The following is a 17062-nucleotide window of genomic DNA, read 5'->3' on the forward strand; positions in this document are numbered from 1 at the left end:
TGCAGCACTAAACTAAAAGGAGGCACGGTAGCAGTAGCCTTGAAGGAGACGAATAATCTGTTCTTTACCCTGGATACAAACAACATCAGGCTTAAAAACAACCTTGAACCCAAAGATAAGGCAGCAGTATAAGTCCATTACCTATAAAAGTTGCAGAGTTAGCAGCAAGGATTAACAAATTGCTCAATACATGGCAATGGGATTTTGCTATGGGCAGGAAAGGGATGGTCCAAGGTCCTTTCCATGCTTGTAGTTATTCAGCGTCCTGTAAAGATGTGGCTGATGTTATCACACCATACAATACTCTCTCTAACACTTTTCAGAACTCATAAGCTTCGGTGTCCATTTGGTTTGAAAGAAGGGCAGAGGTGTCAAGAAATGCATTTCCCAGACTATGATTTTTCACAGGTCTTATGGGTATTGCTGACACAGCTCAGCCCGTTCTCTGTGCTAACACAGCCATCAGGTGTCACGAGCTGTTTCTGAAGCAGTTAATGCTCCTGCTACCACTGGCCCATGAAAAGTGCTATGCTGTGCTCATGCTGCCACTTGCCTTTTTCCTATGAAAAGGCAGTGTAGAAGGCCAGGAGCAAGGGATGGCAACCCAGGGGCAACTTAGGGCACAAGTCCTAAGACCTGAAAGACAAGACTGTCCACTGGTCCATACCTCAGCAGCCATTTCAAGAAAAAAGTACAGGAAGACCACTAATTTTCAATGACACCTAACATCTACAAAACCTCATACATGCTTTTACTGATTATCCTTTCTTTTATTCCCTATCATAAAAGTGAAAATGACAAAGTCTGGTCTTACTGGGCAGCCTCTCTTCCTAATGATCAAACCCTCTTTCTTTTGTACACTAAAGGGATCCTTGATCACTCCAGATTCACTGGTCTTCCTCCCTACCAGCTTACTGCTCCAAAAGCAGCAGAGTCAGTAATGAAGAAGAGAGCAGAGGAACACCCAGACCCAGATGAGCAGGGCTGCAGGGATGAAGGTGAGCATTGCCCATTGCTTGTATCCTGCTTCTCAGAGGAAGTTCAGTCCTGGCATTTTCAGAACATGCACAAACATCTCTCTAGACTGGGGAAGCAGGTTAAACACAAGCATATATCCTCTGAAATTACTTTGCATTCCAAATAGTCTTTCAAGCAAACACTTTATACAGCTCAAGATCTAAAAAGATCTAAAAACACATTTACAAAGTCAAAAGATACATAGTCAAGGTGAGTTTGGCTCATAATTAGATAACCTTACATAATTTTTTTTCCAGGATTTAGTATCAGCAAAAAACATTTCTGCCATGAAATGAATGGTGGAGTTTGTTATTTTAAAATTCCACTGAGTATACTTGTGAAGGTTTTGTACAAAAAAGTACTTTCCTGCAATGTTTATACTTAAACATTTCTATAACAGAAGTTTTGAAGTAAGACAAATGTTCCTTCCAAATAAAGAAAAACAGACAGCAGAGGAATAATAAGAAATTAAGGAAAGTCTATTACTCTTTTTTGCTCATAATAAAAACCACTGGATTTTTTTAAAGATAAAAAAAATCTGTAAGTACTTTCAGAAGGTTCCACAATCCTCTTAATCAAGGATGAAATAGGTACGAAGATAATTAATGAGATAGATATATCACAAGAGAAATGTTTTGTAATAAGACATAATCTTGCTGCAAAGGAGTCTTAAGCAAGCAGAAGAAACTCCTGCACACCAGCACAACTAGGGCAGTTCTCTCACCACAGGCAGTGAAACCTGCAGTGAAACCAACACTAAATGATCTAGACCTCTTAGACATAGCTGAAGAAATTAATACCTCCTCACACAAACAAGTGAGGAATGAGCAAATGGCAACGATGTTGGGTATTTAATTTAGAAGTAGCCATCAACTGCAATATGCTGAGCTGGCCCACTGTGTGTGGGGCTCATCTCCTTACTGTGCCAAGGATAATCTACCTGTTCACCTCAATCCCCAGTATGAGACATCACTTGTGGTCACCAGAAACCTGGGCCTAAGTATAATTAAAAAAAAAAAAAAAAAGGGTGGGGAGGAGTGGGGAAAGGAACAGACATTCTCTCCCAGATGCTCCCAGGCAGATGGCAGTCACAAAGGCTGAAAACACTGGGAGAAAGAACTGGCACAAAAGGAAGAAGAATAGTGCTGGGGCACATTGTCTTCAGCTTCATGGGGAGTTAGAGGGAATTTATAGGACAGACATCTCCTAAAGCCCTGCAGTGATCAAATGGGGGTGCAGGTGCAGGTCATCCTACAAAGCACTCCCTGGGCAAGGCATGCCTGCAAACAGAACTCCTGGCAAGCCCTTAGGGGACAACATTAAGTCTCTTGGTGCCTGTGGCCTATTTAATAGCAGAATATATGAGAACCCATCTCCACCAATGTCCAAGCACTTGAATTTTTCTTAATGCCAGAAAACTAAGGAAACCAAGGAGGCGATAGGATTCAGCTCTAGTTTCAAGGGAATCTTCTCAAAGTAATGCATTTTAGCAAGGCATACAATTAAAAAAAAAGCCCTAAGTAAAGCTGACAAAAAGAGCAAGAACACATCCCTTCCGTTTCTCATCCCTCTATTTATTTATTTCCTGGCAGATGCAGAGAAGTGCTGAACCAGCAGCTCTCTTGGCTGGTGGAAGTCGCCAGCTGGAAATGAGGGGAACAAAGAGCAGTGCAGGTGGAGCCTTGTGGGAAGAGACGGGAGCAAAGAGGGGCACAAAAATAGCGACACAGAGCAGATACGGAGACACTCGCCTGTCCCTTTTGCTATTCTCCACTCACTACTACAGTGGTTTTTAAAATGATATTTTACAGCCATCTTTTACCTCATGCCCACAACACTCTTTAGAATCACAGAATCATTTAGGTTGGAAAAGACTCTAATTGAGTTCAACTGTTAATCCAGCACTGCTCCAGGGACGGTGACTTGACCGCTTCCCTGGGCAGCCTACATCGGTCAAGGAGTTGTCTTCGAGCAGTAGAACCAATAAACCCCAACGTTCTCTAAACCCTTGTCTTGAGGTGACATTCCTATAGGGATTCTTTAATGTTAACCATGGGCTCATTTCCTTATGGAACCTTCATCTCAGCAGCAAAATTAACAGGCTTTTCTTTCACCAGAGGACTTAAGTCTTCCACATAACTATTAGGTACTCTTCAAGGTCTCTCAATTTTCTTGAAATTTTGTTGAAATAGTTAAGAAATTCAGAAGTTATTACAGGGCTGAATTAATATCATCATTGCACCAGCCTTACCCCTTTTGAAAATCAGACCAAAGAAACCTCAGCCCTTGACATAGGAAATTGACAAATTTTAGATTACAGTAAGAAAAGTGAAGTAGAATAAGTAGTAATAAAGGAGACCTTTTTTTTTTTTTTTTTTTTTTTGCTGAAAGCACACAGCTATGTAGGAAATGGCAAAACCTTTCAGGAATATAGGTTTGTGGATAGTCATATAGTGATAACAAACAGACCATGAGCTGATAGGTCACTGCTAGCAGGAGATAAAATCTTGAATTGAATAAAGAACAGGGTGACATATTAAGCCAGCTCCTAATGTGAAACCAGATGAAGGATGCCTTTCCTGCAGTATACATTACACATTCAGAAACTCAAAGGTGTCTTCAGCCATTTGACCATTTAATGGTTAATGAGACTGATGGGTGCTCACACAGGGATATAAATAGCCTTCATATTCTCCTTGCAACCTTGGTAATAAATGAGCGACTGCTGCTACAGAGGGGTAAACTGAATGTTCTACTGCAAATAAGTACTTCTAGCAGTATGCTTGCAGCAGTTCTAGATAGACCACAAGAAAAGGGGAACTCAGCAGAGAGCGAGACCACCATTAAAAGCATTGACAGAAAATTCTAACAGAACAGAAACATCAGCAGCAGAGCAAAATAAACATTTTATATTACATGGTACTGAAAAGCCATTTGACGTTAAACATTTTTTAGGTGTTAAGTTTGGGAAATGGTCCACTATGACAATGTGTATTAGCTTATGATTCAAACATAGCTTTTCTTGGAACTACACAACTCCATTATACTCTTTCATCATAAAACTACAGCCCTGGCCATCTTAGAGCAATGATGAAATGCTTTTGAAATAGCTTAATATCCTTCTGCAAAGGAAAGTTTCCATACAATATTTCTTGCAAGACATGCTGTCTTGAAAGTGTCATCAGGAAGCAAAGCAGAATTTGAGGTATTTAAAATTGGCCCAAATAATTTCACTGCTCCAAATGAAGTTTTTCTCTGTAGAGTCACATATGACCCAAGCCACTCAATGAGACAGTGCTGTGAAAACTGCAGAAATGCTTTTCTGGGCCAATGCCAATTTGACCATAGGATGGTCCTGCAACTCTCCGTTTAGGGCCCTAAATATTACCAGAATTCTCCATATGGATGGGAATCAGGAACACATAAAGCTAGATAGTACTACTCATCGACTTTCTTAAATGTATTTCACATCTACAGCTCTTGACACATCGTTCCTCTTTCTTTTCATTAAAATGTGAAACACCTATGTTTTGAAACTTAACTTGACCAACTTACTAGAAGGACTATAAAAGTATTATGGTGCTCAACTATTAATTAGATGGTTACTAATATTTGCACTGACATATTCCCAAATAATTTAAACTATAAAATTTAAACAATGTAGTAAGGGTAAAAAGGAAAGAAAAATATTCACAATGTCTCTTTTACTTCTGCCTTTCTGGAAGTTTCCCTCACTCAGAGATGTTTACTTTAAACTCCATCCTTCAGTACCTGAACAGAAGACCTTCATTCCATTTCCAGAGTAATCTCTTTTGTTGCAGAGCTTAAATTCAGTAGTTATACTGAATACAAAGTGCCTTGCTAGACTTAACTAAAGCTTTACCTCTTGCACACTTCCCCTGCAATCAAATATATGCATAGTAAGTAATGCAATCTAAAAACAGCTAATGAGTATTTCCTATGGAAAAATACTCCTTTGGAGAATATACTCCTCAAGGACAGTCCTGATTTAGACTAGATCAAATAAAAGATATAATTACTATAATACAGCTGTGGGTAGAGGAGGGGGAGGAGAGAAAGAGAAAGAAAATAAGGGACTGATAACTTGATGTAAATAACACTAAGAATTATTTTCCTGCTGACATCAGTACTACCCAATGCTGCTCTTTCTTGTTCTGAAACATTTGCTCCGGACAGTAAACCTGGGACCTGTCAGGCTGTAGGTAGCAGGTGCTGTAACATCGTCAATCCCAGGCTCCCCATCCTAGTTCCTTCCTCTCACAACACTCAAAATATGTTTTGACAGGCATGACTTCACAGCCGTATTATTTTCGAGGTATACTGTATCTCCAGAATGATAATGTAGTGCTGTTTTTAAAAAGAATTCCATGGTTAAGCGAGGGTAGCAGCAGGGTACAGTACAACTGCAAAAAAACCCCCAAGCACACTATTTGTTACAGGGGTACATCTCCATCATATATTAAGCATAGAAAACAGAAAGCTGAGGCTCTCTTCATTTTTCACCCTGGCAGCGCCTTGTGAAAAACTCAACCTAAAAACGGGGTTAGATTTTGACTCCAAAATTTGGGTTGTTTTGGGGAATTTTGAGGGGTTGTTTATTTGTTTTGGGTTTGGTCCTTCTCTTGCTGTTGCCAGGCTTTCCAAGAGATAACCCAAAGACTGTAGGAAGCTTCAGGTCTCAGCACAGTTTTAAACCTTATGTTATCTCTCTTTAAAGGTTACTGGGTTCTAGCCTGTTTCATCTTCCATCTGCAGCAGACATTTATATTTATAACCTACTCATCGCCATGATACCTAAAGCATCTAATAAAAACCAGAAAAAAGCAGCTATCTGGACCCTGCCTTTTATTACTCAACAAGAGAGAGAGCAGCTGTTAACAACATAATTGGGTTTTATTTATTTTTGCCTTCTGATCTCCTCCCAAACCAGAGAAGCCCCAATAAACACTGGCCACCAGGATGACTCCTTCAGGCTCCTCCAATATCTTTCACATCCACTGCTAGCAATGCCATTCACTGCTGTCCTGCTTGTATTTATCTCACTCAGCCTCAGGTAAGGTCATTGTTTATACATTCTTAAAAGGGAAAACTCATTTCAGCCTTTCTATTCTTTATGCTTCCAACCATAAGGGATCTCCTGTTAAGTACCAGAAGCACAAAACGCTGCTGGGAGGCATGAAGTTCACAAGCACCAAACCCAGAAAGGAACCCGACCAGTAACCCAGACATCAGCCCACCACAACCTGCAGATATGTACTGCCTACTTTGGAATAGGCTTGTTTCTCCTTCTCACGCTTCTTAAAAAGGGTATTACTGTATATTAGGTCCAAAGGCAAATTTGTTTCCATTAATACTGAAGTCAGAGTTTACAGGCGACAGCCTGAAGGTAGGGGACATGTCCATGCAGCTAAATAGGAGAACACTTCTAGCAGCTACAATTATCTAGGTCTCCCACAACCTTTAGCAATAATAGAGAAAAAGCTCATTCTTCAGAGGTTTAAAAATTTGTTTCTTGCTTATCAGAATGAGTTACGGATGACTCTGCATGGCAGATCTGACAGCTGGTGTCTCCCTCATTCTAAAAGCAGCGTCTGAAAGCATTTGAAGTTGAAAAAACCACTGTAGTTAATATCCAGGAAGTAGGAAACACCGCATGAAAAATGTGAGAAATCCTCCCTAGCTAGATGGTAGTCACCAGATCTAGTCATCTTGAACAAGACTAAATGAAAATACTGCAATATCTTGAATCTTTTCCTGAAAAAAAAACAAAAAAAAAAAACAACAAACCAAACCAATTCCAATGAATTGGATTCCAAAGAACCTTTCCAATTTCTACCAGGAAATGAAATGGGTTCTTTTCAGGTCACCTTAACACAAAGGTACCACAGAGTCCCATAGAAGCTGTTGTTTTGATGTTTCACACCTTTGTGGTTCCTCAGCAGATGACATCTCTGAGGCACCACAGTCTCCCTTCTGAACAGGCTGCCCGGCCACCACCACTTCTATCTGTAAGGGCAGAATTAGTGTAAGGAACAGAAAAGAACTAGAGATGATGCACAAGAACAACCTCTTTCCCAAAAATCATGTGTTTAAGGTGTCACAGTGTTTCAACATCCAAGCAGTTCAAAACAAAGTGTTTTGATTTAATTCAACAAATTAAAAGTTTTTAAACATTTCTAAAGCAACTTTACTTGCAAACATTCATTGCCCTGGAAGACAGGAAGAAATTCTGGCATTTCCTATAAAAATGCAGTTCTGGGTTTTGTTCTGCTTTCAGGCAAAATGAGACTTAACTAATACAGAAATAAACAGAAATTCTGTGACACATTATGACTTTTTGCCATAAACAAATCTCTTACAGACATATCTCCCACTCCATCAAAATATTTTTTATTTCAAACGAGCTTCTTTCTTCCATAGTTACTGATATGTGATTTTTTGGACTGGATACACCAATAAAACCTTGAAGCTTCCTGTACCCCTCCTGTTTTATCATATTTGGCTTGTTTCCTGAGTTCACTTCCCTAGTGTTTCCAACTACAGCAGGTCCTTTTAAAGGCAATGCAGCAAACACACAAAACATTATCTTCTACAGTTGTGCAGTTATCTTAATCAATAATATTTATTAAAACCCTTCTTTAGTTGACAGTTACGGATTTTTTTTTTAAGACTGGAGAGTTGTCAAAAGTTTTCTTAACTGAAGGTGTACTCTTGTTCCTAATTCCATTGCACGTGGTGTATGCTGACGACACTTCCTACCCTTCCTTGATCTCATATCCCGTTTACCTCTAGTTGGAATCAACACATCTTTTGGAAAAGCAGGTTAAATTTTTTCTCTTCCGCACCACTAAACAAAACACTAAAATTATCACTACTTCACCCAACATGTTTGCACCTTATGTGCAGAAATGCATCCTTCAGTCAGTAAGAATCTACTTGTTTGTGTCCAAACCAAGGGTTTGTCCTCAATTCAGCTAAAGAGCATAGGATTTCAAAACAGCAACACTAGAGTCAAAGATGACACTGTCTCCGTACACAGTATGCCAGCATTTATGCCACATCTCCTACCACTATTTCTATTTCCAATTCTATCTGAACACAATAAAGGAAAGGCAGACTATGACTATTAAAATATACAGATGTTCTTATAAAGACAACAATTGTTCAGAGGAGGGAAAGCAAAAAGAAAAAGTTTTAATACATACAGAATCACACAACTGAGTTTCGGCCTCCCTCCCCTTTTATTCTTATTTTTGGCATTTGGGATCTCAAAGTACTTCACCTTTTATTGCTCCACTGCTGTTACTGTTCTCAACAAAATAATTTTGACTCTGTTTGTTAGCCCACAGCAGTCACCCTGTTTCGCAAATGATTAGACACATTGTTTTGTTCCGAATACCATCATCTTGGCTTCCATAGGACATCATTGTGTAAATTATGCCAGAAGTAAATAATGCATGAAATGTGAAATGTTGCCTATGCCAAAGCTGATCTAATGTTTCTCGGTGTGGAAAGAGATTTTAAGAAAAAGAAAGGATTAAAAAAAAAAGGTAAATTAATTTGAAAGGCTCACACAAAAAAAAACCACTTGAAATTTATAATCATAATAATAAAGTAATGCTACAGACATTTGCTATTGGAGGTAGAATTCAGCTTCATGACTCATATCGGAGTGAGCAAGCAGACACCACGGACCATGTTCAGACAGTTTGAATTCAAGCTCAGCCAAGTGTTTCCTATTAGTTGGCACTAAACTTTCAGTGCCACCAAGCCAGTGGGAATTATGGGGCCCAAATCCAGCATTTTATTATGGCTCGGCCTAAAGGAGCATCTCCCCACCCCTTCCTGACAGTGAAGGTGACCAACCCAGTCCTGCATATTCAAACTGGAGGACTACACAAGGGCAGGGCTAAAATACTAGAACCAGTATTTGCAGCTTTTTTGGATGGGGGAAAGACTGCAGGGCAAAAAAAAAAAAATTAAAAAATCCTACAGATGTAAAAAATAAAGCAGAAGAAAAGACTGAAGCTGTGCTCTGGTAGTCAAGCTATTGAAAGTTACTCAAGACCCCCCTTTTTTTGCAGGCTCCACAGTGCTGAACATGGGGCACTCCTGTAGCTCTGCTCAGCAATGTGTGCTCATTGTAAAGGCCTGCATGGCTCAAACAGGCACAAGAGATGATTGGACAGGCAGCCACTGTGTAATCTCAGAGAGGTTCTAAGCAGCCTGATCCAGACCAGAGAGTGCCCAGGGGACAGAGGAGCATTTTCAACACCCCTCTGCAAATATACCACCCAGTCTGAAACAACTGGCAGCACCAAGTGTCTGAACTTCACTGTTTGCAAGGCAGATTTTTGGGAAAAATAAGCTATTTAAAACATTATTTAAGTCCAAAGAGATAAGACCTTAATTTCATAATTATCTAGATAAAGCCCTGCCTTGTTAGTTGGTCATCATTAAAACAAGACTCTTACTTTTTTTTAAAAAATACTGTAACATTTTTGCTCTTACCATAAAGTAATAATTTAATATATATTTGAGCAACCACATCACCTAATATACATCTTAATTCTTATTTTATAATAATAATTAACTTCATTATTTAATTGTTTAATTACTTTATTAATTTTTATAATAATAATTAATTTCTTATTTATAATAAGAAATTTGCTCCATTATAATCATTAATAAGAGCAACACCTACTTGTATGTATGTATTTATGTATAACATGTGCAAAGTTAAATTTAGCTGAAAACTGGAATTCATTTAAAAATACAGTTTTCATCTGCTAAATAACCAAAAACTACACATTTCACATATATACAAAGATTTGGAACTTTATAAACACATTTTGCCTTTTAAACACTTTGATAAATGAAGTAAATATAATTTGCAGTTAATAATTTAGTTGATTAGTCCTAGTCACTATGTCCTACCAGATCAGAGAACTAATGGATCTCATCCCACTACAACCTTCCACCTCATTATCATATCTAAAAGGCATCATATCTAAAACATAAAAATGAAATTTAAAAAATAACTATAAACAAAAAAAGAGTTATTCCCAACAGAGTTCTCAATTTTATGCAGTGTCACCCAATAATGCTGCTGAATACAATGGATAAAGAAAATATTCCCCCTGTTCAGGAAGAGGGGATTACTACTTGTCCACAGTTGATTTTCTACTCCAGCAACCTTTTCTAGTTAATTATCCACTAACTCAGCTGTTAAACTGCTTGACTGTCTCAAAAGTTGAACTAGCACATATGGCTCATTAATGTTTTATTTTACCATACTGTTGGTATGTTTAGATGTTAATACATCAAAGAATCTTGCTTTACAAATATTATATCAGATGTATTTCTCAAATTATAGTATTTTCATTTATCCTGGTCATTTATCCTGATTCCTTGCTCAAGAAATGCTTGTTCCATCTTTCATTAATCTATCTTGGCTAAGTTTTCCAGCTCAGCTAAATTAATGTTTTCAGACTTTATACCATCCCTCTCTCACAGGGGGTGTTTGAGCCAGATTCAGACACTAAAGTGAATTGTGTTCAGCATCTCCTTTGCAAAACACACTGTGGCAACATCATCAATCTGTGTATAAACATCACAATACTGACAGCAGATTGCTATAGATATACACAAGACTAGAAGAGGTTATACTCAACTGTTTGGTGAACCCCACTGCACTTATGTAAGTACCATGACAAAACCACTCACTGAAAACATAAAAATGAAAACCATTCTTCATTGTCCCAGTTTCATACTGCAGTAACCTCTCATAAAGAAAGTTAACTCTTTTTCACCCCAGTGGATCTTTTTCCCTCATCTCTTTTGTATTATTTTAAATCGCTGGCACGGAAAAGCATTATTTTCTTGGTATATTCAATAATTAATTGACACTTGGCTGTTATAAGGGTTAATTACTAAAGGCTGCAGGCCCTGACCAGACTAATTCTGACCATCCCACTGCATGTCTGCGACAGGCAGGTCTAAGAGTCTGTTTCACAGTGTGATTTGAAATACACTTGGAAGGAATGGCTTCTACAAATCATCTTCTGTGTATGTCAACACTGAGGCACTCAGAACTACTAATCTTGTAAGCAGTGACTATGAAGTGATAGTTTACATCATAAAAATAGTTCCAAGATGTATTAAGATCGCTATTTTATATTTTTTAATTCAGCAAGAGCTCCAGGTGAAGTTTTAACCTTTACTTTGTTAAAATTTAGAAATTTTCTTAGTAACAATACTACTGTAGCTTGTACATCTGGGTTTTTCATTTTCCTACTTATGCAAACACAAGTTTGCTTGTGATTCTAGAAAGGCAATGACAACTTAGGAGATTGTGGTCAGAAGTACTGACACTGAAATGTCAGTTTCCCTTTCCTCCTCTTGCTGCACTGCTTACACAATGATGTACCATGCTTTTGTTTCTTCCTGACTCAAAGACATCAGTAGGATGCAACTTCTCTCTAACACCATTTCTTGATGGATCAACTGTTCACTCAGCAAAATCACATGGCCAGCACACACATAATGCCACGTTCTGTCAGCAGCTGCAATAGAGTGAACTTTATTTTTGTAAAGTAACATTGAGTCCAGACTTTCCTCACTCAAACAGCTCGCATTGTAGCTGCCACGGTTCTTTTTCCTTTCTGCCTGTTCGAAGCAGACTGTTAGTTCCACCCCAGCTACCATGCAGATAATAATTTATACTTATGGAATTAAGAAAAACAAATTTCAGAAAGCCAATCCTTACCGGCATTTTTCCAAAGAAATATCAACTTAACCATTTTTTTTTAGTCTATTCACACTTCTGCTTTTTGAACATAATACAGTTAAAGTGTAGAGTTGTAACTATAGAGACAAAACACAGTAAACACAAGTTAACTCACTAAGTCTGTGGAAGAAAAGCACGATGGTTTGTCTGTGTTCCCTATTCACAGTGCTGGAAGGAGAGTCCCAGCTAAAAAATGCAGTGCCTGTACAGCTCCAGCATCACACAATTAGTACTTGTCATCCTTGGAGCTCAAAATAACACAGTGTGTTCATTTGCAGAGGAAAGAATGCATTTTCTTAAGAAAATTGGATCTCTGTACTGATAGCGCCAAGTCCACAAATACAATTAAGGTTTATAAAAGTGAGAATTAAAAGATACTGTCAGACAACCAAGTGAGAATTAATCAAATAAGTTGGAAACTAATGAAAAGAAATATGCATTTTAATGTAAATCTTGAGTCCAGTTCTGCTCCTCAATTTCGTAAGACAAAATATTCAAAGACAATAGTAATGTCAACAGACAGTAAAACTAGCACAAGGTTACCTCTCTCCTTTGCTGATCAGAGGGCAGTGACTGTGTAAAGCATTATTTTATCCAAGATGCCTGCAGACATCAGCCCATTGTTAGTTGGCACTAACTACCAACAGATACACTTGGGGTCCTAGACTCAAACAGCAGAGGCTGTGTGTACTTGCTAGTGACCAGCTTCAAAACAGGGTCACAAATCAACTGCCCCAAATGAGACAGGGCAAACCAGCCATTATCAGCACCTGGCATAGCCATCCGTGTGGAGTACTGACACCTCAGTGCACTTGGGGAGCATAATCCAACAGATCTTCTTCCAAGGAATAGGCCCCAAAACCCAGAGAGTTTGCCCACATGGCCACACAAACCTGTTTTAGTCATCCACTGATGACCAACAGTGGTGCCTCCTGCCTTCCTCCCACACCTCTGCCTGCTGTTTCCCCTTGTTGGAAGGGTTACTGATACTGATCCATGTAACAAAGCATGCTGCAGGATCACTGGTGTTTTTGTGGTCCCAGTGAGTCCAAAACATTTACTTTTTTCAAAGTTTATTTTTTCTTTGTGTAAATTCAGTTCTTTTCCCCTTTGTTAGGAGCCTAAAGCACAGAGAACACAATTTTCAACCTCATCAACACATATGCAAAAACATTTAAATCCAGCAAATGCTATTTATTTTCTTCTAATTCTGACAGTCTACGTAAGTGCCTGGTGCATAACTAGTCTGCTCCTTCAACATAAATATTGTAAAAAATAAAAACAACCCAGCACAGACCTTTCAGGCAAATAATTACAGACATTTTGCAGAGTTACTTTAAATGCCCCTGGTAAAAGATCTGCCATAGGCTTTGTTCAAATCTAAATACAATCTTAATGGCTCTGTCTTTAACCAAACAATATGTCTAGCCAAAGACTTTCTGTACACTGGGGAGGTATGATTATACAGTCCACAAAACCCAAGCTGTTCTGTCCCTGTCATGCCCTTCTCTGTCCTATGAAGTGTCTGACATTTTTAATTTTAGTGCTAACTGCAACCTTTTTTCCAGAACTGAAATAACTCTTGCTGAGTTCATTGTTCGATCCTGTCTGTAAGTAAAGTGAAATCAGTACAAGCTCTGCTGAACCCTACTGCCTAGCAGAATTGCTGCTTTTAATGAGCCTGGGTGTAATGAATCTGTGTTCAATCACTTCATTCTTAGCAAGACCCAGGACTCTCGGGTGCACGCCATCTGCTCCGACTGACCCGGCTGCTCTTGGACTTTTTCCATTTATTCCAGCATTTCCTCTTCTACCACATGCTCTGGCATTCCCTACCTGCTCTCTGTTACCTAGCCTATTTCATCCATATATCTTCTTGGATTAAGCCAACTAACCTTTAAACCAAACCAAGCCCTTGCCTGTTTGCTGTCTGAGAGCACACACCACTGCTTTTCCCCTACCAACTGACATCCCAAACAGCACTACTCCATCCAGGATGCACCCACTGATTTTTGTCTTAACAGCAAACCCTGCCATTACAGGTAAGGAAATGGGGGGAGATTTCTTGTGATGCTTTTGAGCATCATCCTGATGAGTAATAAATCTCAATCAAAGAGTAGAAGGAAAAGCTCGTTCTTTCTCAGAGATTTCTCCCACTTATTACACAAGTTCAACTGAAGACAACAGCACAGGTTTGAGACTGCCACAGCACTAAATGACAGTTCTGGAAGCATCCTGATTTGTAAAACCACTCCTCAATGAATGTCTTGAGAATAAAAAGCTGCAAATTGCACATTGCTTACAAAACCATCCATAACTGTCCCTTGCCATCGCCCATGCAAGGCCACAAAATGGTGTTAAGTACCTGCCCGGACTGTGCCGGATCTGCTTAGTAGAAATCCAAAATTGGTTTCGAAACCGAATCTCCCCATTTCTGACATGAATAAACTCAGCATGATCATTTCTCAGTTGGTCAGTAAGGATGCTGCCTGTATACAAAGCACTAAGAGTGACAGATGGAGATTTTGAAAAGCATTAAAAACTCCCAAAAAACATTCATACTCAAAAATTATATCAAAGAAAGCATGTTATCTTAACCCAAATGAGCTGTCTTGGACTAAAATAGGTGTTCCCTGTACTAGCAGAAAACGTATACCAGGAATCTCTGTGTACTGCTCCCCTAACTGTTAGAATGGTGGGATTTTTTAATGTGGAAATATTAAAATGCATTTTTGGAATATAATAAGACAAAACATCAGAAAAATATCTCAAATAACATAGTGAGATTTTCCCTATCAAAACATCCCCATTTGCAATTTATTTTTTTAACTCCTTCCATTAATTCATTTTTCCTTAAGTCTCAGCAAACGTAAGAATACCTGGCAGCGGTGGGTTCTGAGGACAGGCACACCAGCAGTAGAGCAGAATGCCACTGTGATTAGTGCCCTATAAACAAGAGGGGGAGGGAAGGAAGGAAAAAGAGAAAGAGACCCAGATCCCAAAGGCCGTATTATCTGAATATTCCTGAAGCCAATTACAGGCTTCTTTGCCAGTAATGTTCTCACCACAACACAAATATACCTGGAAATAATCTAAAATAGTTTAAAAAATCCCAGAATGTCAAAACCAACAAATAAATCCAAAAACAAAACACCCCAAAACAAAACCAAAATCAATACCTCACCATTTCCAGGCTTAAATCACATATTAGTACCAAAACGACCCTGAAAAAAAACTATGATAGTAATATAATGACAAATTTCACTTAAATGATAGGGAAAGAAACTACATAGCTAAAATAAGATGTTTTTCCACAGTTCTTGGAAAAATTAAGTGGCTATTTGGACAAGCCTTTTTATTTGAAATTAAATGTCCTGTTCTTCCTCTTTGCAAAAAGAGGAAAGAGGAAGAACACTCCTAGTGCTGTATCTATGCAAAATCTCTACTCCATTCACCTGCAAGACCAAGGTCATAGTGTGGCTCAATACAAGGTAGTAATACAGTGCTTGGTAAGGTTTTTGTTTAATTGATCTGGTAAAGAGCACAAATAGGAAGAAAAATATTCTTGAAACACCACAATTTTCATTCAGAATCCCCTGTGCAATATGAATATCTATAACCCATTAAGAGATGATCTGCCAGCTATCAGGACAGCAGTTGAGTTCACTACCTTTGGGCAGTGCCTAGGTACATGACCTCCATTTCAACATAACTTTTTTCTGCATGGTAAGTAAAAGTCATTGAAGAACAAAATTCCTGTAAATAAAAGTTAAATTAATAAATAAATAAACAATCAGAAATATCCTATCTCTGTTCAGTAAGTATTAGGCAACTAGAGTGCGTTAGTTAAATTACTAATCCGCAGGTGGACAAGACCCAAATCCGGTTCCTCCCTGTTCCTGGAAACTGGCTGGCACAAGCTTTCTCCCACCCCGGACAAGCTTTTCCTCAAAAAGCAGGAGCGCTCCGCCTCTCAGCCCCTGTTGGGGACCACTTCTGGGGCTCTGCTGCTCTGACGGGGAAGACTCTCTCACTTCGCACCTTGTATTCGCGCTCATGAACTGACATAAAACACCGCGACATCATTTTACCTGCGGACTTTTTTCCCACTGAAACAACATTTAGGAAAAAACCCTCAGTGATAAACCAGGAATTTAGCACATGGCACGTCCTTTCCTACAACTGCCTTTATGACTTTCGGGGCCCTTTCGAGAAAGGCGACGGCACTACCGACCTGACAGGAGAGCCCGCCCAGAGCCCGGGGGGTGCGCAGCGCTCTCGGGTGCGCAGCCCGGCACAGGGCGGCACAGAGCGGCACGGGCGGCTCCTCAGAACCCCTCAGAACCGCGGAGCGCTGCGCGCCGGCACTGCCAGCGCCTGTCTGGAGGAGACAAGCGGGCACGGAGCGGCCCCAGCATCGCCACTACGGGGCGGGACCGGCCCCGCTCCGCTCTGCCCCGCTGCCGACGGGGCTGTGCCTCGTCGCGGCCCCGCTGGCAGCGCAGGGGCACCGGCCCACGGCACGCAGCCCCCAACTTCCCGGCGGAGGCAGCGCCAGCCCCTCTCCCGAAGGGCTGCGGGACCAGGTCCCGCTCCGCACCCCCCAAAACCGCCCGCGCCCCGCAGATCCGGGGGGAGCTGGACCGGATAGTCCCGGACCCACCTGGTGCAGCGTGTCCGGGGGCAGCTGGGAGGCCCGGAACAGCTCGCTCACGCTGCTCCCCCCTGCGGCCGCCTCTGGGGGCGGGCAGCACCGCGAGAAGAGCTCGGAGTAGCGCTGCTGCTCGGTCTCGCTCAGGGGCAGGAGCAGACCCCCGGTGCCGGCGGCGGCAGCGGCGGCAGCAGCGGGGCCGGACCCCCCCGGCGGCCCCTGCTCCATGACGGAGCGGCGCAGGCACAGCCGCTCGGCCGGGCAGCGGGTGCCGCGCCGCCGGGGAGCGGGGGGACGGCCGGGGGAACGGGCGGGGGGACGGGAGGTGTGGCGGGGGCCGGGGGCGGTGCCGCGCTGCGGCGGCGAAGGTGCAGTCCCCGCCCGGTGAGCGCCGCGCCGGCTCCGCAGTGCCCCGGCCGCTGCCGCCGGCCCCGCCTCTGCCCTCGCCGCGGCCCCTCCGGCTGCCCGCCTGCGCTCCCGCGCCTCCCGCTCCTGCCCCGCTGCGGGACGGCGCTCACGGCGCTCAGCAGCACGCGGGCTTCTCCACAGCTCGTAGAATCACGGAATGGCTTGGATTGGAAGGG

General features: G+C 41.2%; 1 protein-coding gene across 1 annotated transcript in view; it reads right to left on the bottom strand.

Moving 5' to 3' along the window:
- Positions 1–16726, bottom strand: part of REPS2 (RALBP1 associated Eps domain containing 2) — a 95877-nt gene extending 79151 nt beyond the window's left edge. The window contains exon 1 of the mRNA XM_053970170.1: positions 16491–16726. Coding sequence (XP_053826145.1) covers positions 16491–16706 — 216 coding nt within the window. The 5' untranslated portion in view covers positions 16707–16726. The remainder of the gene's footprint in view (positions 1–16490) is intronic.
- Positions 16727–17062: the final 336 nt, after the last annotated feature.

Source organism: Vidua macroura, chromosome 2, assembly GCF_024509145.1.
Source record: "Vidua macroura isolate BioBank_ID:100142 chromosome 2, ASM2450914v1, whole genome shotgun sequence".
In the NCBI taxonomy this organism is placed as follows: domain Eukaryota; kingdom Metazoa; phylum Chordata; class Aves; order Passeriformes; family Viduidae; genus Vidua; species Vidua macroura.